Source organism: Mesocricetus auratus, unplaced genomic scaffold (genome assembly GCF_017639785.1).
Source record: "Mesocricetus auratus isolate SY011 unplaced genomic scaffold, BCM_Maur_2.0 Super-Scaffold_100006, whole genome shotgun sequence".
Taxonomy (NCBI): domain Eukaryota; kingdom Metazoa; phylum Chordata; class Mammalia; order Rodentia; family Cricetidae; genus Mesocricetus; species Mesocricetus auratus.
The window spans coordinates 98,555,078-98,577,809 of NW_024429190.1; the positions used below are offsets into that span (position 1 = coordinate 98,555,078).

The 22,732-nt window shown below is 46.2% G+C and overlaps 1 protein-coding gene across 1 annotated transcript in view; it reads left to right on the forward strand.

Annotated features, from left to right (window-relative positions):
• Wdfy4 (WDFY family member 4) overlaps nt 1-22,732 on the forward strand; it is a 229,913-nt gene that overhangs the window by 82,895 nt on the left and 124,286 nt on the right. The window contains 6 exon segments of the mRNA XM_040747730.1: nt 1,441-1,602; nt 2,157-2,248; nt 13,023-13,122; nt 15,604-15,809; nt 16,564-16,733; nt 19,259-19,384. Coding sequence (XP_040603664.1) covers nt 1,441-1,602; nt 2,157-2,248; nt 13,023-13,122; nt 15,604-15,809; nt 16,564-16,733; nt 19,259-19,384 — 856 coding nt within the window.

The following is a 22,732-nucleotide window of genomic DNA, read 5'->3' on the forward strand; positions in this document are numbered from 1 at the left end:
CCCTGAATTAGATGAATTAGAGCTCGGCAAGTGGTGAGTATGGCCTGGAGAAGAAATAGCTTCTCTAGGCCCTAAGTTGCCCTCTGTCCATTTTGTTCTCTAATTGACCTCTCCAAGTGACTGGAGTTTCAAATGCCAGAAATAAAACCCCAGAATTTTGAGGAAGCCAGAAGGCAGGGAGGAGGAGGGATGGAGGCAGAGGGGCTGGAGGATGTAGTCTAGGAGTTCATTAGTGTGTGTAAGCAAAGAGCACAGATCCTCAAGGATGCTAGGGAGTCACTTAAGTGCCCCTCCCCCTGCCTTGTTTCAGCATGCGCTGCTACACTTGGACACACATCCTTCTGTGGCAGCCAGGTAGCTGTGGGACACCTCCTTAGAGCTTTGTCTCGCTGGGCACCCTCCATGGGTTTTCCTTCATAGTCCTAGGATAGGACTGAGTCCTGCTTGGCACTGCGGTCCCATGGCCAGCCCAAGAGCATGGCTTTGCCTCTCCAGAGGCTTAAGAGTTTTCGTGAGAACTTCCTCCAAACATGTAAAGGCTGTGAAAGGAGAAAGGAGCAGCAGAGCTGAGGACTATGCCCCTGCCTGCTACCTAGTAACTGTTAATGTCTTCCTTCTTTTGAATGTGTTTGTAAATAGGTTTTTCATTCAAGTTCCTATTATTGACTATCTGCCTAGGTAACCCCAGCTTTTGGGTCTTTCCTGTCACATAGTTCTGTGATTGGTGACCACCTTGTGCCTGTTCCATTTGTGCCTGGGATATAGAACTTTGTGGAACTGAACATGCTAAAGCCAACAAGAAAGTTCCAAAGGGGCACTCCCACCCACACCCACCTACCCGCCCTCCCCCATTCTCCACTTTCCATACCTGTTGTCTAAGTGGCGGACATGACCCTTGTGGCTCTTGTCTTTGGAGGAGTAGAGCTTACTGGAAATAAGACTGTGATTATCCCAAGGAGGGGTGAGGGTGCTTGAATTCCATCTCTTTCCTCTGCCTCTCCACCGAGCGCTCATCCACTTTGTGGTTTGGGGTGGGCAGGAAGATCAGGCATGCAGACAGGCAGTGCAGGCTGCTGCTGCTTCTGCAGCTTGTTGGGAAGTGCACTTGGGTCGCAAGTGTGTCTGCTGTCTTTGTTCTGGGCTTTCTGAGGCCGGCATTAGTTCTCCCTGAGGCTCAGAATTCAAGTCAGTAATTGGGTTTGTCTTTAAAGGTGGTTTCTGGGGACCGGAAGAGACAAGCAGTGTGTGCCGCAGCGACTCCGGCACTTGGCAGACGTGTACAGAGTGGGTGTCTGATGGCATCTTGACTAGTTGCCAAGAGAACACTGGAGTCAGAGGGCCATGGAACAAGTCTAGCTAGGAAAACCTTTTTAGTAGAAACACAGAGAGTTTGGTTCATCCTGGTAAAAGCTTTTACTGCCTCTCTCCCGGGCTCACCAGGGAAGGACCCAGGAATGCTGAAGTAGCCCACCGTGCACAGCTGGTACCGAAGCTTATATTCCTCTTCAATGAGCCAAGCCTGGCCCTGGCCAAGGTCTCCACCATCATTGCCATTCTGGGCTGTCAGCTGAAGGGTCACTTCAATATCCAGGACTTTCTCAGGTACTTCAACAAGCTACCCTCACAGGGGGTGATGCAGTTGGAAGAGCCTGGAACTATTTTACAAGGGATACACCTACCGCGTCCCCTCCCCCAGTATTTAACAAAATTTGGAACTTCACAAAGATTTGTGGTCAGGGCTGAGCATCAGGACTAGAGAGGATTTGCTTGATTCAGGAAGAAGGCAGATTTCCCAGTCTCTGGTACTCAGACAGCTGTTCCACGGTCTCAAAGACATCCTCTCTTAGTTGCCCTTAGCAGCAATGCCCTTGTGTCTGCCTGCTGCAGACTTCCCACAGGATGGCCAGCTGGTTCCACATTCCACCCTTTTAACTTCAGTTCTATCTGAAAAGTGGACCTAGAAGAACCAGAGTTAATTTCTTTGACCAACCCTGATAGATTTAGAAGTCTCTAGACACCCTGTGCTGATGCCAGTAAAATCCCACTTCCCGAACTAGAAGCCTTACTTGGGTAGATCCTGTGGAGAATGATAACTCAAACCCAGCAGTCACAACTGAGATCCCCGCCTAAGCAAGTCCTTCTCTTGCTGCACACAGGGTCGGACTGTTTGTCATATATACCCTCAAGCCTTCATCAGTGAACGAGAGGCAGATCTGCCTGGAGGGAGCCCGAGACTCCTCAATACCTGGTGAGAGCACCTTTTTCAGATGCCGGGTCAAAGCATCAGGATGACCCTCGAGGCGCCTAAAAGCCTGCATTAGGGACCATACTGGGGACAACTTTGCTTGTAAATGGGAAAGAAGGGGAGACACCAAGAGCTATGATGGCCAAACGGTGACTGGGGAAGCCACATATACTAATTCAGGTTACACAATCCACAAAATCTTTTCTGCCTGCTTCAAGACCTGCAGTGGTTTCCAAGACCACAGGACAGTCACGGCCCTGCATAGGCGCCCTTTAAACGCTAGCCCTAGCTTCCTTTCCTGGTTGAAACCTCACTGCCTCCAAGTCTCCCAGTGAGCCTCAAGCTAACACTCTGCAGTGTTACAGATTGCAGTGTATGAGAACACAGCCTCTGTTCATGCTGAAGACACTCTGTCTCTCCAGAAATGCCATCCCTGCCCACTCCACCCCAAAACTTATGTGACAGACTAGTCATTTCCTGTCCCACGGGCTTTATTCCTGAAGTTCAGAGGCTTCTTATAATGTACAGTGTGTGAATTTCTTTTTGTTGCTTTTCTGAGACAGGGTTTCTCTGTGTAACCCTGGCTGTCCTGGAGCTCACTCTGTAGACCAGACTGCCCTGCCTCTGCCTCCTGGGTATTGGGGTTAAAGGGGTGAGTCACTACTGCCAGGCTTGTGGTGTTATTTCTGAGTTACTCTCTTACCCATGCAGAACATTTATCCCATCTTGCTCTGTCTCCCTTTGCTGGGTGGGCAGAGGCCAACAACTACAATTACTTTGTCCTGAGCCCCTTGGATCCACACTGCCCAAGGTGGGGCTGTTTAAATGTAAAATTTAACTCACCATGGGGTGGAGAGATGGCTAAGTAGGGCAAAGTGCTTGCCACACACGCTCAAGGGTCTGAGCTTGGATCTCCAACATCCATATGAAAAGCCCGACCCACCAGCGTGTGTCTGCAGCCCTAGTGGAGGAGGTAGAGACAGGGCGATCTCTAGCGTTTCCTGGTCAACTAGTTTAGAAGAGTCAGTAAGCTCCAGATTTGGTGAGAGAACCCCAAAGGAAGATTATTATGAGATCAATCTCTGACCTGTATCTACATGTGCACACTTGTGCTTACACACACACACACACACACACACACACACACACACACACACCATGTGTAATAATACAACAGAATTGGAACAGTTAAACTTAGAATTTTGGATCTTCACATTGGCCACCTTCTGAATGCTTAGGCACCACATGAGACCAGTGGCCACTGCGTTGGACAGGGCAGATATAAAACAGCCCCGCCATCACAGAACGGTCTCTGGGGCTGTGTTGCTTAGCCTTGCCTCTTCTTAGGTCAAGCCTCCAAAACAGAAATTACCATTCCCATCTCTCAGATGACAGAACCAAAAGACCAAGAGATAGCGCCTTAATGAGAGATGGAGTCAGAATCAAACAGTAATATGACTTCTTCTCCCAGCTTCTGCTGTATGGTGTGTGTTCCTTGACTTGGTCACAAAGCAACAGCCAAGAGAATGGAGAGGCAGACAGGGAGTCAAAAGAGACATAGTTGGTCAGCCTTCTTTCTCTCTTGGATTTCATGCTGAAACATTTGCCCCCTCCCTTAGTTTTTGAGGCAGGGTCTCACTATGTAGTGTAGCTCTGATTGGTCTGGAACTCCCTAGGTAGATCAGGCTGGCCATGGACTCGCAGAGATCACCTGCCTATGCCTCCCGAGGCTGGAATTAAAGGTGGACTTCACCATGCTGTTATCAGTCTTCGATTTAAATCTCTGTTAAACACCATTAGCGGGTCCTTTAGAGATTTTCTGATGGTTGAAGAGTCAGGTTGCTGTCACGTCTGCTGCGCGGCCTGTGTCCGAGAACGTGCGGAGGGTGTCGGGTATTGAAAACACAGAGACTCGTTCAATGATATAAAGAAAACTTTAAACAGGCTCCAAAAAGGTTCAAGAAAAACTTCCTAAGAAAAGCTCCCACCAGAGAAGCTTCTGCTCTCTCCTCTACCCTGGCTGGTTCTGCTCTGACACCAGAGGTGGATGTGTGTGGGTTTTTGAAGGTGCAGTTAGTCTCTGGACAAGGTCGAGGTCAGGGCGGTTTCCGTGGGAAGGCCTTTCCCAGGAACTTATTGTATCATTTTTAGTAAACATGTTTTTACTAAACATTGTCTTACAGCTGCCTACTCCCAGGCAGAAGGGGAAGTGGCCAGGAACTTATTGTATCGTTTTTAGTAAACATGTTTTTACTAAACATTGTCTTACAGCTGCCTACTCCCAGGCAGAAGGGGAAGTGGGTCTCTGCTCAAGGTCTGGTGTTCCCACAATTCACCCCTTTTTATTTTCAAATGAGGCACTCCTGGCTTAGGTCAAGTAGGGTCACCCTCCCTTTCCCGTCTTTGGGGGACCTTGAACCCCTGTTTTAGGTGGGAGGGGTCTTCCCCACAGGTTGCCCGTCATCGGAGATACCCCAACCTTAAATCATCTGTAACCAACCTTCATGGCTATCGGGATTGCCATGGGCTAAGCTAAGCAATACTTGGTTACGGATCTCTCGTCTCTGGAACAAGGCACGTTTGAGCTCGGCATAAAGCCAGAATGCCTACCGCCACTGCCACCATTTCCAGGACCCCCATTGACATAGCGCCTCTCCATTACCATACCCATCACCAGATCTGGGCCATAACATTCTACCAGCCTTCGTCTCTTGCAAGGGTAACCCGCATGTGATTTACATTTACAATTTGATAAAGTTTCCAATCGTTTCAAGATCTGCTCAGGAAAGCATTTAGAAAGTGCACTTGTACAGATACATTAGGTACAATCATTGATGTTACACATGTAGCATTATGAAAAATATGAACAATAGTTGTCACATTAGGACAAGTTGCATTTCTCCAGAAAAATACACTGGCCTAGTCGTGATTCCAGAAACAGGAACCATCAAGTGACCATGTCCTGTTCAAATACTGAAAAGAGGCTTTTGCCACTCATAGTCCATACCAATGTCCAAATACTTTAAATGGGTCCTTTTTTCCCCTAAAGGGAAAACTGGCAAAATGAATTCTGTTGTTTCAAGGTGTGTCAAGGGCAGACAGTTAGTCTTTCCAGTTCTCTGTTGGCTTCGGGATGAAAACTCACGGGTCCGGAAGGTTAATGCAGCAGGTCTGTTGAGAAACTGGAAATCTCAAACCGACTGTTTTCTTTCTTTCTTGGGCTCTAGATTCGATGACATCAAGAATCAGGAACACTGATTTAGGAGATCTCACTCAAACTGGCTTAGGTAGGCTCCCATGGTCTCAGGTCCAGTTTTTCTCTGCTCCATGCATCTCACTAAATGGTCTGACAGTTGCTGAAGCTTTATTCTTTTCCTGCAAGAAAACACAAACATGCCCTCGACCCCAAATTAGGGTCTTCTCCACTGTCTAGTGTATGGATGTCTCCATTTGACCTGAGCAATGGTTGCTCAAGTTCCATCATGCCAGAATCTATCTGAAGCTCACTGGCATTCACATTATAAAATTTTTAAATGAGGAATGTATTATTTGATGAGTCATGTGGGGACTGGGGACATTATTCCCCCTTTTTTATTTTCTAAAAAAAGTTTTTTTTGAACTGTTGAAGCTGGACCATAACAGTAGAAGGATTTGTCTACCCTCCTTGGTTGACTATCTAGGTAAATTGGGATTACTACTTAGATTATTTGTAGATGCCCATTAAAAAGGACATATCCATTAAATATTTCCCAAAAACTTCTGAAAATCACTCAAAGATTGTAAACTATACTGTGTCCAAATAAGTTTTTAAAATTATTTGAAGTCTGTGAGCAGTCTTTCCCAATCTAACCTGTAGAGCTCTCACTAGCTGACAAGGCCTCATTTGCATCTTAAATTTTTCTGTTAAAACATTAACAGACTGGCTGTATGTTCCTTTTGGCTATATTTAAAGCAATTTAGGTAGCTTCTTAACTATTTTTGAAGGGATTTAAGTATCCTTTTAATCATATTAGCAGTTCACACTCACACATTCACAATCACATTTCATACATACTGGTGTGGCCACACCATACATTCAGAACATACATGCATCTTTCAGTCATCCTTTTTCCCTAGGTCATGATTAGTCTGTTGCAATGAAGCTTCCTTAATTGAAATCTATGTAAAAGAACAACTCCAGCCAATCCTTGAACTAAAAAGGTTAAAAAGTCCTATATGTTTTTATCATTCCTCCATTTGAGCTACAGTCATGGGGTACAGCCGTACCTACTCCTTGTAACTCTGTAGATGCAAGGTAGAGAGGCCAGGCTTTTGGCCAAAAGTTTTTAGAGATGACTCACAAAATAGAACTTAAATGTAAAAAAATTTTCCATTCCATATACCTTTGTCTTTGTCTTTTTCTTTAATTAATACCAGTACCAATTTTTTTTTTTGAGTCAGGGTTTCTCTGTATTGTTTGGAGGCTGTCCTGGGACTTGCATAAAGGTGTGTTGGGATTAAAAGCGTATGCCGCTGGGAATCTCTTGGATTCCCCTACTTCCTGACCCTGGTATCAGGTTTAGGAGGGGAAACTCAGAATGTCTAGTTTCTGACTTTTTAATCTCATTGGCAGCAGCCGCTCCCAATGTATTATTGGTGTTATAAAAATTGATGAACAGGGAGCTGGAATGACTAACTGGCATTAACATGGGGGGGAATCCTCACCAACGCCCATATTTCCCTTACCTGAGTGTTCAGCAATGGTTGGATCTTTATCATGGTGAGCATTCCTAGTATCCGGAGTAGTATTGGGGTCGACATGCCTGATGCACCGTTCGGGGACCCAAATGGGCTTCTCACTTCCTGGAGGGAAAACACAAACAGCCCCTCGGACCCTAGCTAGTAGGGGAGTGGGTGCCTGCCATTTTCCTGTAATCAAATCCTTCCATCTGACCCATCCCAAGGACTGGGAGGGTTTGTTCCAATGTCTCTCCATAGCAGACAAATTATTATGGTCTACGGTCAAAAAATTTAAAATGTAAAGTATGGTGGATAACTGAATATTGGGGAGGTAACATACTCCCCCTTTTTATTTTCTTAAAATACTGTTTGAGAGTGGCATGGGTGCACTCCACAATAGCCTGTCCCGTGGGGTTGTGAGGAATACCAAAAGAATGGACAATGTGATGTTCCCTGCAAAAGGCAGCAAAGCGATTGCTGGCATAGGCAGGGCCATTGTCCGTTTTTAGGGCATCGGATACGCCCATGTAGGCAAAGGCCTGCAGGCAATGAGAAATAACATCTTTAATCTTCTCTCCTGAGTGGAGAGAGGCAAAAATCAGTTTAGAATACGTATCCACCGAGACATGCATGTATTTTAATTTCCCTGCCTGTGGCAGGTGAGTGACATCCATTTGCCAGAGATGGTTGGCCCTGAGGCCCCGGGGATTTACCCCCTCATTGGGAGAATTATGATAAGGGGCACAATCAGGGCACTGAGAGGTAATCTGTGTAGCTATGGATAAGGGGCACCCAGTGTGAAATTTAATGGAGCGGGCATTTAGATGATACCTCTCATGGAGCTGGTGGGCCAGCTGCTCCTGAGTAAATAAGACCCTAGGGCGGGTCAAGGAGTCAGCAATTTGATTGCCCTGGGCAAGGGGTCCTGGAAGGTTAGTATGTGCACGAATAAATCCCACATAAGCAGGGTGGATGCGCTGCCAAATAAGATGTTGGAGCTGAACTAATAAGGAACGAACCTGGGAGGTTGGAAGAACATATGGAGAAGTTTCTAAAGGTCTAACAATGTTGGCAACATAAACACTATCAGTATATAAATTAAAGGGCTCTCCCTCAAACATTTGGAAAGCCATCAAGCAAGCAAACAACTCGGCGGCTTGTGCTGACATCTGCCCTATGGGTACCCTCTTCCGCACCTGAGAAGAAACCACCACCGCAAAACCCTTGGAGGAGCCGTCTGTAAAGACTGAGCGAGCTCCAACTAGAGGGTTCTCCTTTAAAATCTTGGGAAAGATCACAGGGTGTTGTTTGAAAAAAGACATCAAGGGGCTGTTGGGATATTGGTTATCAAACTGTGCGCCTGTAGATGTAATAAACAGGGTCCACCCATCATGGAAGATCTGTAGATGTTCCACCTCCTCCTTACCATAAGGAAGGATAATTTTATCAGGACTCTTTCCAAAGGTTTGAATGCTAAACTTGTGTGCCTTCCACAACAATTGTAAAATGAGATCATAGTAAGGGGTCACTACCTTCTTAGGGAGGCTGACAAATGTACCCAATAAATAGGACCAGTCTGCCAAAACACGGCAGTGGGCGAAAAGCTAGATGAAAGTACAACCAGAACAAGGGGCTGCCCATAATCTATACGCCGAAGGTGGGCTTGCTCTATACTTCTTAACAACAATTGTAGGGCTTCCCTGGCCTCTGGGGTAATCTGTCTAGGGGAAGTTGGAGCAGGGTCCCCAGGAAGAATATCATAAAGCGCTTTAAGAGCCCCTGTTTTAATAGAAAGAGAAGGGCGAAACCATTGCACCTCTCCCAAGAATCTCTGCCAATCATGAAGTGTTTTTAAATTTGAACAATCGATTTGGAGTCTTTGTGGCCGGAGGCCAGTTTGTTGAATTTGATGACCCAAATAAGTATAAGGGGGTCTCTTTTGGATCTTTTCAGGAGCCAAAATAAATCCTCGGGCCTCCAGCAGCTCCTGTAGCTCTGCAAAGGCTATGTAACATTGTCTTTCTTCGGCCACGGCCAAAAGAATATCATCCATGTAGTGGATAATGTAAAGATCAGGGAACTTACATCTGAGGGGATCTAAACAGGCAGCTACATAAATCTGGCATATAGTTGGACTATTAGCCATCCCTTGGGGGAGCACCACCCATTGGAAGCGAAGGGCAGGCTCCCTAAAGTTAATCGCAGGAAGGCTAAATGCAAACCGAGGACTATCTTGAGAATGCAAGGGAATAGAAAAGAAGCAATCCTTCAAATCAATAACAATCAAATGCCAGTCTTTAGGAATGGCCACAGGCACGGGCAAGCCAGGCTGCAGAGCCCCCATAGGCTGCATGGTCGCATTCACGGCCCTCAAGTCTTGTAGTAACCTCCATTTCCCTGAAGATTTTTTTATTACAAATATAGGGGTATTCCAAGGGGACGTGGAAGAAACCAAATGACCTGCCTCCAATTGTTCTTGAACTAGCTGGTGAGCCGCCCTTAGTTTCTCCGCTGGTAAGGGCCACTGTTCCACCCATACCGGATCATCTGATAGCCATGTGATGGGTATGGGGGCTGGCGGCGCAACAGTGACCCTCATCAAAAATGGCCAAAACCCTTCCTATCCCCTGGGGCCCTGGTCTCCAAAGGGAGGGGTGCCACAGGGCAAACCTCTCCCTGTTCTAGTTTACCTAGTTCCCTCCCCGGGCTCCAGCCCCTCCCTTGCATCATCTGGGGGCCCCTGCTTTTGGACTTGGGTGCCTGAGTGGTGAGGACCACTCCCATTTCTTGCATGAGGTCCCGTCCCCAGAGGTTAATAGGGAGGCCAGGCAAAACATATGGCTGGAAAAGCCCTGTGTGGCCTTCAGAGTCTTGCCACTTTAAGATTCTGAGGCTGGGGCACAGCCTGTCCTATTCCCTGGAGGGTCACTGTCCCTTCCTCTTTCGGCCAGGCGGGGGGCCAGAATTTATCTGAGAGGACAGAGAAATCTGCCCCAGAATCTAATACGCCCCTAAAGGACTTGCCTTCTATCTTTAATGTAAGCTGGGGCGGTTCTCCATAGTGGCTACCCAAAATGCTGCCGGGCCGGTACTTCCAAAACCTTGGTTGCCCCTTTTCTCTTTAATTTTTCTAGCCTCACAAGGAGCTGTAGGGAGAAGGAGTATCTGAGCAATCCGTTCTCCTGCAGGGATGGCAACAACCCCACTGCCCACTGATGTCATTATTTTAATCTCCCCCTCACTATCCTGGTCTATAACACCGGGGTGTACCTGGATGCCTCGAAGAATAGTACTGGACCGTCCCAAGAGTAGTCCAACCGTGCCTGGGGGCAATGGCCCATGCACCCCAGTAGGGAGGGCCTGGATCCCCATTTCCGGTGTTAGGATTGCCCGGGCAGAGGGAGCGAGGTCCAGTCCTGCACTCCCGAGGTGGCTCTAAGGAGGTCTGAGATATGAAGGGGTTGCTCTGGGGAGAAAATGAGTCCTGCCACTGCCCAGAGCAGGGGTCATTGCCCCGTACACATTGGTTTTGGGGCCCTGGGGCGGGGCCCTCCTCCCGTTTCCCTGATTATTATTAGCAGAAAGGAAATTTCCCTCCCTGTCAGTTTTAGAGTAGCAGTTATTGGCCCAATGATATCCCCTTCGACAACGGGGCATAAACCAGGTCTCTTGAGACCCGTAGTACTATTTTGAGGGCACTCTCTACGGAAGTGTCCCTCCCTACCGCAGCTAAAACATGTTTTTCTCCCTCCCAGAGTAGGTCTTTCTTTCCCCACTTGGGGCCGAATAGCAGCAGCTAACACTTGGCCCTGGATGAAGTTTCCATCAATGTCCCTACAGATCCGGATATAGTCATTTAGACTTTTATTGCGATAGGGGCGAAGGGCTTCCTTACAATATTTATTTGCATTTTCAAATGCCATCTGCTTTATGACTGGCATCGCAGGCCCAATGCCCCCAAATATTCTTTCTGCTACCTGACTGAGACGGTCTACGAAGTCTTGAAAAGGTTCGGAAGGTCCTTGAAGGACTTTGGACAGATGATCTCCTCCTTCCTTGGAAGGCAATGCTTTCCAAGCCCCTTGGGCCGCTGCTGCCACTTGGGCATAGACTGCGATGTCATATTGCATTTGCTGCTGAATGGTGGCGTATTGACCACTTCCGGTAAGCATCTCCACATTTCTCTGGGGCTGTCCGGCCTGTGCATTCCTTTGGGCTGTCTGGCTGCATCTTTCCTGAAACTCACCTCTCCAAATCAAATAATCTCCCCGACAGAGCTGCTCTGCAAAGCTGCTGCCAATCGCCAGGTGTCAAATTAAGAGACGCAAAAGATTCCATTAAGGAAAGTGTAAAGGGAGCCTGTGCTCCATAATTTAAAGTTGCCTCTTTCAGTTGTTTTATATCTTTGAAACTTAAAGGGTCATGGCGCCGAATGACCTGTTGAGAATTGTTCGGGTCTGGAACTTCCATTACCGGGGCCACCACCGGGCAGCATTGGACCCCTCCTCTGGGTCTTCCCTCCAGGTCCAAGAAGGACTGGGTTATCTCATAGGAGGAGTCCCTTTTTCAGAGTATGGGGAAGGGTTTCTCTCCCTGTCCTGTCTTTCCTTAGTTAGAATCTTTTTAGTTCTTTTTTAAGGGCCGCGATCTCAGCAAGTAACCGTTCCTTTTCAGACTGTGACGAGTCTGAGTCTGAGCTATTTCCATTTTCTAGGTCTGATAGAGAAGGATATAACCGATTCTGACCGGAGTCCTTCTTTTGGGTCGCGCCCGGAGATGTCTACCCGTTTTTTGTTGTTACTAAGAGACTCCTCCTCATCCTCACTAACAATGGAGCCTCTAGTTTCAATCACGGTCTCTTCATCATCACTCTCTGCCCCTGAACTCAAGGAGGCTTGAGTCTCAGTCTCTTGTAACTCTAAAAAGCCTCTTTTGTGTCCTGAACTACCTGGCGGTGACGAACCTTATCTGTCAAAAGTGCTCCCCTCACTAATCTCCATAAGGAGAATGTCGTAGGGGGCAAGGACTCAGATCCCTCTTTTCGTAAAAGTCTATGAAGATCACGGCGAACCTCCTCCCAATCTGGAATATTTAAGCTTCCCCAGTAATGAACCATGGACTGGCTCGTTCGATCGATTTTAGAAAGCCTTCTAGGGTTTTAGACTTGACTGCAGTCCCATGTTCTTTAAGTAACTTTTTTAGTTGATACTGCAATGATTCTAGCTTCCCGGAACTATTCCCCATAGTTTCTTAACCCCGTCCACTTACCTCGCTTTCACGATCTCAGTGGGACCTCCAATTGTCACGTCTGCTGCGCGGCCTGTGTCCGAGAACGTGCGGAGGGTGTCGGGTATTGAAAACACAGAGACTCGTTCAATGATATAAAGAGAACTTTAAACAGGCTCCAAAAAGGTTCAAGAAAACCTCCTAAGAAAAGCTCCCACCAGAGAAGCTTCTGCTCTCTCCTCTACCCTCGCTGGTTCTGCTCTGACACCAGAGATGGATGTGTGTGGGTTTTTGAAGGTGCGGTTAGTCTTTGGACAAGGTCGAGGTCAGGGCGGTTTCTGTGGGAAGGCCTTTCCCAGGAACTTATTGTATCATTTTTAGTAAACATGTTTTTACTAAACATTGCCTTACAGCTGCCTACTCCCAGGCAGAAGGGGAAGTGGCCAGGAACTTATTGTATCGTTTTTAGTAAACATGTTTTTACTAAACATTGTCTTACAGCTGCCTACTCCCAGGCAGAAGGGGAAGTGGGTCTCTGCTCAAGGTCTGGTGTTCCCACAGGTTGCTTCTCACTGAAATATAATTTTGACCTTAAAGATTTTCACCCCAAGAGTAAACAACATTAAAGCTACCCCAAGTAAAGGAAAACACAGCAACATGTTCCAAAGCTCTTTTTAAGTATCTAGAATGCAATGCCAAGATTTTGAGCCCTGTCTGTGCCCAATTCCTAAGTTAACTATGTATTTGATGAATACAATTGCTTGCTGTAGCAAATATTATGTCTCTGCATCCGTTTGCTCTAAAATCTGAATTTCATTTTTTCCTTCTGTAGCTGGAAGTCAAACATCTGGAAAAGCAATCTGGCTTAGAAACCAGTTGTTGGAGATGCTGTTTGGTGTAATATCTTCCCCCCAACTTCATCTGTCCTCTGAGTGAGTAGACCTGGGAAGAGTGATTTGGCTCTGGGTTGCCTCACTCAGGGTAGGGTGTTAAAATCTTTTCTTAATGAAAAGCTTAGCATCTCCATGTCTGCTTGCTGTGGTGTGTCCTGCGCTAGTCAGAATGAAAATAATATTCTCTCCACCCAATAAACCAGACCTTGCCCTGAGATGTCCTGGTGCAATGTTCCATGGGTTCAGAGAACTAGAAACAGATATGAGATCATTTCAATAAATTCTTTTTGTCACCATTGTATCCTATAATGGCTATTGTTTTGGCAGTTGTGACAACTGCTGTCTTTGATGTCTTATGCTTGGCAGACAACAGAATAGAGAAACAGTTAGACTAAATAACATCTATCAGAGAGAAGGCTTGCCAAATTCTTCTGCTGTTCACTTAGTGCTTTAGTTAGCTCTTCCAACTTGGATATAAAGAAATGTCTGCCTTCAATTAGCTGTCAGAATAATGTTTAATTACAAAGCTGATTACATAACTTTTCCTGTTGCCTGCCTGAGACTCTGCAGTCACTCACTTAACAACTATTTATTGAGTACCTACTGTATACCAGACACTGTTCTGGCTTGTAGGATGCACCCCTGAATCAGCCATCCATGGCTTTGCTCTCTAAGAGAGTTTATGCCTCAGTAGGTATATTTGGTGATGCAGTGGAGAGGAACTCCCCACCAAAGAAACTGCAAATAGCGGCTAATAACTTCCTGGTTGGGGCTGGTGAGGTGACTCAGGGGGTAAAACTCCTGCTTTGTAAGCATGGGACCCTAAGTTTGGGTCCTTGGCACTCACACAACAGTTGAATGTGATGTATCTGCAGCCCCAGTGTTGGGAAGGGTGGCGCAGGCACGTGGATCTCAGGAAGTCACTGGCCAGATAATCCATTTCAACTGGTGATCTCCAGGTTTAGCGAGAGGCCCTGTTAGCAAGAATAAGCTGGAGCAATAGAGAAAGACTCTGACATCAACTTCTAGTCTACATGCATGTGCACACACATACGCACACCACACACATACATGCAAACACACACGCATATGCCACACACATGTACGGACATGCATAGAATACCCTCATGGATACAACACACACATGCATACACATATGCATACAACACACACATGTATATAAACATGCATGCAACATACACATTGATATAGTACAAATGCATACAACACACAAATGCATACACATGCACACGTCTATATACACATACACACACACACAGACATTAAAGCATATCACTATACATGTACACACACGCACATGCATACACACACACACATCAAAACCAATCTATCAGCCTATAAGTCTATACATTCATAGAATCAGAACACAAACTGGAGGTTCCTTGGAGGTGACTGGGTCCAGGTCTTTCCCTTTCTATCTCTTTGGAAGAGACTCTGTCTTATGCGGTTCTTACACATCTGAACTCTGAAATCTCCAGTGGAGTTTTAGCTCTTTTCCCAAGGCCCCCATGAGGTTGCATGGGTTTTGTATGCCTCTTTCTACTCAATGTGTGAATGAAAATGTCAGTTTTCACAAAGAGCTAGGGTGAGGAAGAAATGAACTGACAGGTCATTCTGGGAAGGGTGACTAAGATATCATGGGATTCTATAAGCTAATTCTCATCATCACCATCACCATCATCATCGATTTCACCCCCATGACTAGCACTGCCATCATCATCGTAGCTCCCATCATTCCATCACCGCCTTCATCATCCATAGTACCACCACTTTCATCACTGTCATGCATATCATCGTTGAGTGAAATTTGTAGAGCACATCAAGAGCCTGTCAAAGCCATCCAGTTAAAAAGCACCAACGGCAACGCTGAGAGGCAGGTTCTTCATAACGAGTCTGATATTGGTTCATTTCAGCAGCCACCAGCCGTCCCCTCAGCGTGCTGAGAGCCAGATGGATCTCTCTATGATTCTCGAATGGCTAAGGATTTTGCTCTCTATTGTCATTTCCAGACAGGCCTCTGACCTCCCTGCCATCCAGTTCCCTCTAGCAAATCTAAATGCAGCATTTTAAAGTCCATGTTTGAAAGTGACAGTTCAGCACAGCTAACTACTGGACCTTTCCAAGTAGATTAGCTTTGGCTAGAGACTTTAAGGAGAGAGGTAAATAAACATATGTTTAGATTGCTATGCTGTTGGTAATGAAGTGAGATGGAGTGTGAGCAGTCGTGGGCAGGGCTGCCAGGAACACACACATCTTCACGCCCAAACTCAGTTCCCAGTCGCCTTGAGAAGCTCTGGCAGCTTGCATGGATTGTGAATGGATAAACGAATTGTGCGATGACCTTGCCGGTCTTTTACCGTATTCCTTCAAGATAAAGTCCATACTTCATATGCAATGGCCAAATGCTGCCTTGCTTCTCCTTCTGGGGTGACTTGTGAGACTGCACACCTCTTGCTCACAGGATGAGAAGTGACCTCTTGTAACGCATTGTCCCTCTAGGTCCAAGGAGCAGGTGTTTCTGAGTCTGGGGCCCGACTGGTTCCTGCTGCTCCTGCAGGGTCACCTGCATCCCAGTACCACCACGCTGGCACTGAAGCTGCTCTTGTACTTTCTGTCGAGCCCTTCTCTGCGCGGGCGATTCAGAGACGGCCTGTCTGCCGGATGCTGGGTGGAGTGTAGCATGGAGGGTGTGGACATCGTGATGGGTGAGTGGCTGTCTCCAGGAAACCATCACTGTTTTGTCTTGGATGTGAGCAAAGGTCAAGCCCTACTCCACCCTGGCCACTTGGGACCTGTGTAGCCCTGACCCCAAGGCCTGCACCCAGATCAGTGCTTTCTTCCTCAGACTCCCTTTGCTGAATCCTTCCAGAGTCTCCCACTCAAGTCGTGTCTGGTTAGGCGCTGGCTGCATTGCCTCTTCTCCCCAGATGCCTCTTCTGGTGGGTGGAGACTTGTCCTTCATGTCTCTCAGCTCAGTGCCCCCAGGACAGGAGGGAACGAACCTGAGCTAGGAGATTGGGTGACGTCTCTGCTTTTATATAACATCTTTCTGATGCCCACCATAAATTCATAACCACACATCGACTTGTATGAATGGCTCTGTGTCTGCCCTTCCCACTCTACTGCCTGCTTCATGTGTGCCTGGAATCTGTACATCTTCTTGAAGCATAATAACTCTTCTGCCCAGTACAGAATTGCCTTGTTGCTTTCTGCATAGCTGGAGTTTAGTACCTGTTTTTGATAAACGAATGGGTGTGTGAATGGATGAATGGGTGGATGGATGAATGAACGGGTAAGTGTGTTAAGAACTGTCAAGGAATGATCGCGAGGCATTTTCCTGCGCTGGTATACATGAAGCTTGTTTTGTCACAGTGCTTCTGTGAGGCGGCCAGTGTGTTGGCTCTGTAGCAGTAACTGTTCTTATCTGGCTCTTGCCCCTCCCCCCCACCCAATCAACAGACAACCTGAAGAGCCGCCCTGCAGTGCCTGACCAGAGCCCCTGCCTGCTTCCTGGGTTCCGGGTCTTGAATGACTTTCTGGCCTACCATGTTCTTATTCCGGAAGTATACCTCATCGTGTCCTCCTTCTTCCTCCAGACACCACTTACAGAGCTGACGGATGGGCCCAGAGTATGTTCTGGGTACACCCCTGGGGAGGAGGGACGTGCTTGGTCTTTCTGATTCTGAATGATTTGTGGCCATTTCCTAAGATTCCTTATCTCTCTACTTCCAACTGGAACTACATCTGACCTGTTTCATCCCTTGCACCCCCCCTGGTTAGCTCTCAGAGTCCCTCTTATTAGCACTAGTGAATTTGTTTGGTTGGTTTTTAAGACAGGCTTTCTCTGTGTAACAGCCCTTGCTGCTCTAGAACTTGCTTTGTAGACCAGGCTGGCCTCAAACTCACAGAGATCTGCCTGCCTCTGCCTCCCAAGCGCTGGGATTAAAGGCCCCACCACTGCCCAGTGTTTGATTTTTATGCCTTTTTTTTAACTAGTGATGTTCCTGACTCCCACCTCCCGCCATCTCTCTTAGAATACCTGATGTGATCAACCTAATCTTTCTCTTCTTGGGCATGGCTAGGGACATTATAGAAAACTAGGTTGGCCTTACCGCAGTACCCACGTTAGGTCTCAGCTCTGCCCATCACAGATGCCACCCACCTCTAACGTCACTCGGAGAGGAGGCTTTTGATTTTCTTTGGTCCTGAGCAACTCACCCTGTATATCATTTTTCTCCTCTTTCTTTTTAGTTTTTCCTTTAGTACCGACTCCTCCCTCACCCACCATAAGCATGTTCAACCACGGCCCACTTGGACCAGCAGCTGCCCCTCAATTCATACTGCCGGCTAACTCCTGCCCCATTTTGCACTCTTAGGACTTCTTTTCTAAATTTCCCCAAAGAAGAGCCCATAGGACTTCTTTTCTAAATTTCCCCAAAGAAGAGCCCACACTCAGTGGGCCACACTCACTGGGCCATCTCACCATCCATCCATTCTTACTCACACTTGGTTCAAGCCTTCCTGGCCTTTCACACCCACAGGGTCAGACGCAGACCTCAGCCAGCTTCAGAACTCCTTCACTTGGGTTCCTTGACCAACCTTTCCAGCTGGCCTCAACTTACCTGCTCTTCTTGCTGTTACTCTACTGCGATATGTGTACAAGGCAGTCTCTATGCGCTCACCTGTGATATGTCCACAAGGCAGTCTCTGTGTGCTCACCTGTGATATGTCTACAAGGCAGATTCTGTGTGCTCACCTGTGATATGTCTACAAGGCAGTCTCTGTGTGCTCACCTGTGATATGTCCACAAGGCAGTCTCTGTGTGCTCACCTGTGATATGTCTACAAGGCAGATTCTGTGTGCTCACCTGTGATATGTCTACAAGGCAGTCTCTGTGTGCTCACCTGTGATATGTCCACAAGGCAGTCTCTGTGTGCTCACCTGTGATATGTACAAGGCAGTCTCTATGTGCTCACCTGTGATATGTCCACAAGGCAGATTCTGTGTGCTCACCTGTGATATGTCCACAAGGCAGATTCTGTGTGCTCACCTGTGATATGTCCACAAGGCAGATTCTGTGTGCTCACCTGTGATATGTCCACAAGGCAGTCTCTGTGTGCTCACCTGTCACATGTCTGCGTGTCATGTGCCCTTATTCCTTTTTACCACTGTCACCTGCCACTTACTAGGGGCAGCTCTAGACAGTTCCTCCATTGTTCTCCATTGTGCCTTACGTAGCATGACACCTGTAGGTGTGCTACATCCTTAAACACTGAGCAAGCAGGGGACAGACCTGACCTTTGCCTCATTTTCCCAGGTACCTGATAATAGCAGAACTGGAAATCACGTCTTAGCCTTTAGTAGAGTTGCTCTGAAGTAAATTGGAATAGGAAAAAAACATGGCTAAAACATTCAGCCCATTACATCGTCCCATATTTTATGGATTGGATCTACATTTTGATAAACACGGATAGTATGTATATCAATCACAAGATTCTGAATATGCTGTGTTAAGTTCATTGAGACCCAGGATTCTTGTTTCTCTCTGCATTATGGAAAACAAACATCCAAGGGTCTAAGACCCAGAAGAGACACTTTACATATCCCATTTCACTTGATATTTAAACAATCCCATGGGAGGAGATAATGTGAGCTTTCATTTCATAGAGAAGGAAATTGAACCGCCAAGAGGCTGAGTAGCTTGTCTGAGCTATTAAAAGGGCAGCATCAGGCTTCCTGATTCTATGCACGGATCCCTTTCTGCTCTTTCCCTGCACCTTGGAATCCTTCCTGTCTTCTCTAAGTTCATTTATCATATCCACTGGGCGGGTTGGGACAGTGAGTGCTTTTGAGATTAGAGCCCAGGGCCTTGGGCGTGTTAGACACGTGCTGCTCCCCTGTTCTACACCATGGGCCCCGAAGAACTCAACCTGCTGCAAGTTGCCGGTAGATCTAGCACCTCCTTGGGATTGTGTGTTTCTATAATGCACCATCTCCTGGGGCTGGAAGGTTCCATAAGGGCTAAAGACCTAGTCTGTTTCTGTCCTCTTTTGTCTTTCCTACTTGGACCCTTGGGAAATGTGATGCACTGTGATAAAGCTAGCCACCTTGGGGGGCACCACAGGTGTCCTGATGGTTCTTCCTCCTCCACAAGGAGAGCTTGGATTCAATGCTTCAGTGGCTTCTACAGAAATATCACCAGCAAGAAGTCCTCCAGGCCGGGCTGTGCACAGAAGGTGCCTTGCTGCTCCTGGGGATGCTAAAAGCCATCATGAGCCAGGTGAGACCTGTTGTCCACATGATATACCAGAAGGTTCTGATGAAAAAGTTTGGAAGGGTCAGCTTATTTTGCTCCAGAAGTTTCCCAGTAATGCTGGTGTTATTAGTTCATTCTCTGTTATATGGAAAAATGTCTGTGATTGTGGAATTTACATGGAATTTAGACTAATTTTGCTCACTGGTCTGAAGGCTGGGAAGTCAACAAGCATGGTACCGGTGTTCGCCTGACGTGTGGTGAGGGACTGCTCCTGTCTCAGAGTGGAGTGGAGGGAATCCTATGATGACATAGAGGAAGGGCGATAGCTTGGGTCTCCCTTTCCCTTCTTACAAAACACTAACGCTGCCTGGGGGACACCTCGAGATTCCCAAGGTGCTTTAGGCACTGTCACTGTGAGATACTTACTCCCCATTTCTTTAGGCATTTGCTTTTCTTCACTGGAGACATTTCTGAGGAGACAGGAGCCTGGTCCTTTTAAGAAGCTTGTCTAAATCAGGACAGGTGACCTTGCCCAAGAGGGCCCCCTGAGCTGGAGCCCTGCCTCAGAGAAAACGGTGGCCGGGCACAGAGCATTTTGGTTCAGGCACTGATTGGTTTTGACCTTCAAGGTTCATGAGCAATGGGGGAGGGATTATTTTAGACATGGATTTTAGACATGGAGGCAACTGTGACAAGTGAAGTTTATTTGGTCTAGGAACAGGAGTGACTAATGTCGGCAAGGACCTGGTACGAGGCTGAGAAAGTCAGCTTTGTTCTGCAGACACCAAGCCTGATGGGAGGCTTGACTGTGTGAGGAAACTTCACTATTCGTGCTAAAATTGTATATAATCATTGTCTTTCACATGCAAACAAAATAGAACAGGAACTTAAAAATCATCTGACACTTCCCCACCCAGATATGGGCAAAATGAACTATAGGGGAATGGTCAGGAATCCTTCGGAAGTCATACCGTGTCCTTCTAGAGGACAGAGTCACAAACAAGGTTCCTTTTATTTCCTCAACATTTTTCGGCATATTTTTATGTCAATAAAGTAGAAAGTGTAAGACGTGTGTGTATGAAATAGGTATATCTGTAATATTCATTGTAGTAAAATGTCCATAAGGCACATCTTTGCCTTCTAGCTTGGTGGCCACTTGGGTGTGAATTCTGTGGTTTGTGATGGGGAATGGTCAAAGCACATTTCATTCATTTCTGTGTGGATGAACGTCTCAGAAACATTTCAGTAGGCTTTGTATGCATATACCCTTAGCCAGTCAACGCACACACCCTGTATCTAATGCTCACCCCCAGCACTCACCTTGTGTAGAAAGCTAGACCTATTCTCACAAGCTCAGCAACATGGCAACACAGATAATTGGTTCCACACATGAGCTCTTTAGCATTAACTCAAACCATATCATTTTAGCTTTACCAGTCTCTTGGCTTTTAAAAATGTTCTACTTTAAAATAATCATGTGAGAGTGCATCTGTGTAGGCGTGGGCACGCTGTGGCACCCGTGTGGAGGTCAGGAGATAACCTTGGGTGTTAGTCCTCTCCCTCCTCTGTTTGAGGCTCTTTCTTGCTGTCCATAGCTGAGTCTTCCAGGAAGGCTGACCCACAAGCTTCTAGCCAATTTTGTCTCTGCTTCCCATCGCTGTGTAGGAGTGCTTGGATTACAGACATGAGCCATTGTGGCAGGCCTTTAACTTGGACTTGCAGAGGAAACTCAGGCCGTCGGGCCTGTGCTGCAAGCGCGGCTGAGTCATCTTCCTGACACACATCTTCCTGACACACACTTTTCCCTTTTAAAGAACAGCTGGTTTTCACTTTTGCCTTGGCCCCGCTGTTAAGTCACATGCTTATGTCTTTCAGTCAGTTTTGTGTACTAAAACCCCATCAACAGGGCTCCTTGTGGTCTCACAGAGATCTTATTCAATTCTCCTGATTTTGCCTTAGTTCATTTTATTGTTCTATTAACACATTTTCGTTTAGGATTTTGTATGTTTATAAATGCTATTGGGCTGAAATTTCTTTCCATTGTATCATTGTGTGGTTTGATATCAGTATTATGCTAGTTTTGCAATAAAATGCAAGTCCTCCTTTATATTAAAAAATATGTTAAATCTACCGATTCAATTTTCCTGAGCCCAAGTTTGTCCATGATTATTGATCTGTTTGGGCTTGGAGATGGCTTCTTGACCATTATAATTAATTGACATTTAAAAATGATTTCCCTACTATTCTCTTTCCATAAATGGCCTTGTATAGTCAGCTTTCTGTTACTGCAACAAAACCCCAAGATGATCAGCTTACAAAGATGAGAGGTTTATTTTGGCTCACGGTTAGTGCCGTCAACTGGTGATTGGGTAGTTGCCTTGCTGCTTTGGGGCCATGATAGCAGTTTGTGGCGGGAATTCACAAGAGAGCAGAGCTACACACACACACACACACACACACACACACACACACACACACACACACACGTTATGGTCAGGGTACACAAAGGCACCTCAGGTCCCACAATGCCCTTTCAGAATACACCCAATGACTCAAGACTTCCTATTTGTTCCAAGTTTGTGAAGTTTCCAACACCTTTAACAGTGCCAACACTTTAACACACGGGCCTCTGAGGAACATGGCAGCTCCAAAGTATGTCAGGTTTCTTTGACCTCATTTTCTGGGTGATAGTTTCTACTTTCTTACTCTTAAGTTCATGCCTTCTTTCCACCACATGTTTCTTTAAAAAAAAAAACCTGAAGGCCTGTGGGTTTATTTTGAGAATGCTATCTTGGATATATTGATCAGTATACTGATTTATTTATATCAGTTTTAAGATTGTTACATTTGGCATCTTCAATTGTGATTTCCCAGAATTCCTATGGCTACATTTTTAAAGATCTCTTGGTTCTCAATGTCCATTTGGCTGAGTGTGTACACACACACACACACTCATATATACACACACATACACTCACACACACACACACACCACATACACTCATATATTCACACATACACTCACACACACACAAATGAATGCATGCACACATGCACACACATATATTTACTCTTTTCATCTTTCCTAAATTTATTCATTCTACTGAAGGTCTAATATGCAACTAATTTTTGAAATATCTGATATGTATATTTTCTGTTTGTAGCATGAGGAATCTGTTGTTTACCCAACCAATTAATGTTATTTAAAAAAGCAAACGAAAGTGATGATATACACTCATTTAAGATGAAAAAAAAGCTACAGAAAGTGCTGAAGGAAATGAAAGCACGAGGCCAAATGTTTACAGTGCATTAGCAAACACATTAAATCCACGTGTTAAGGGTATTAGTTTCACATATAAGTATTGGAGGCAA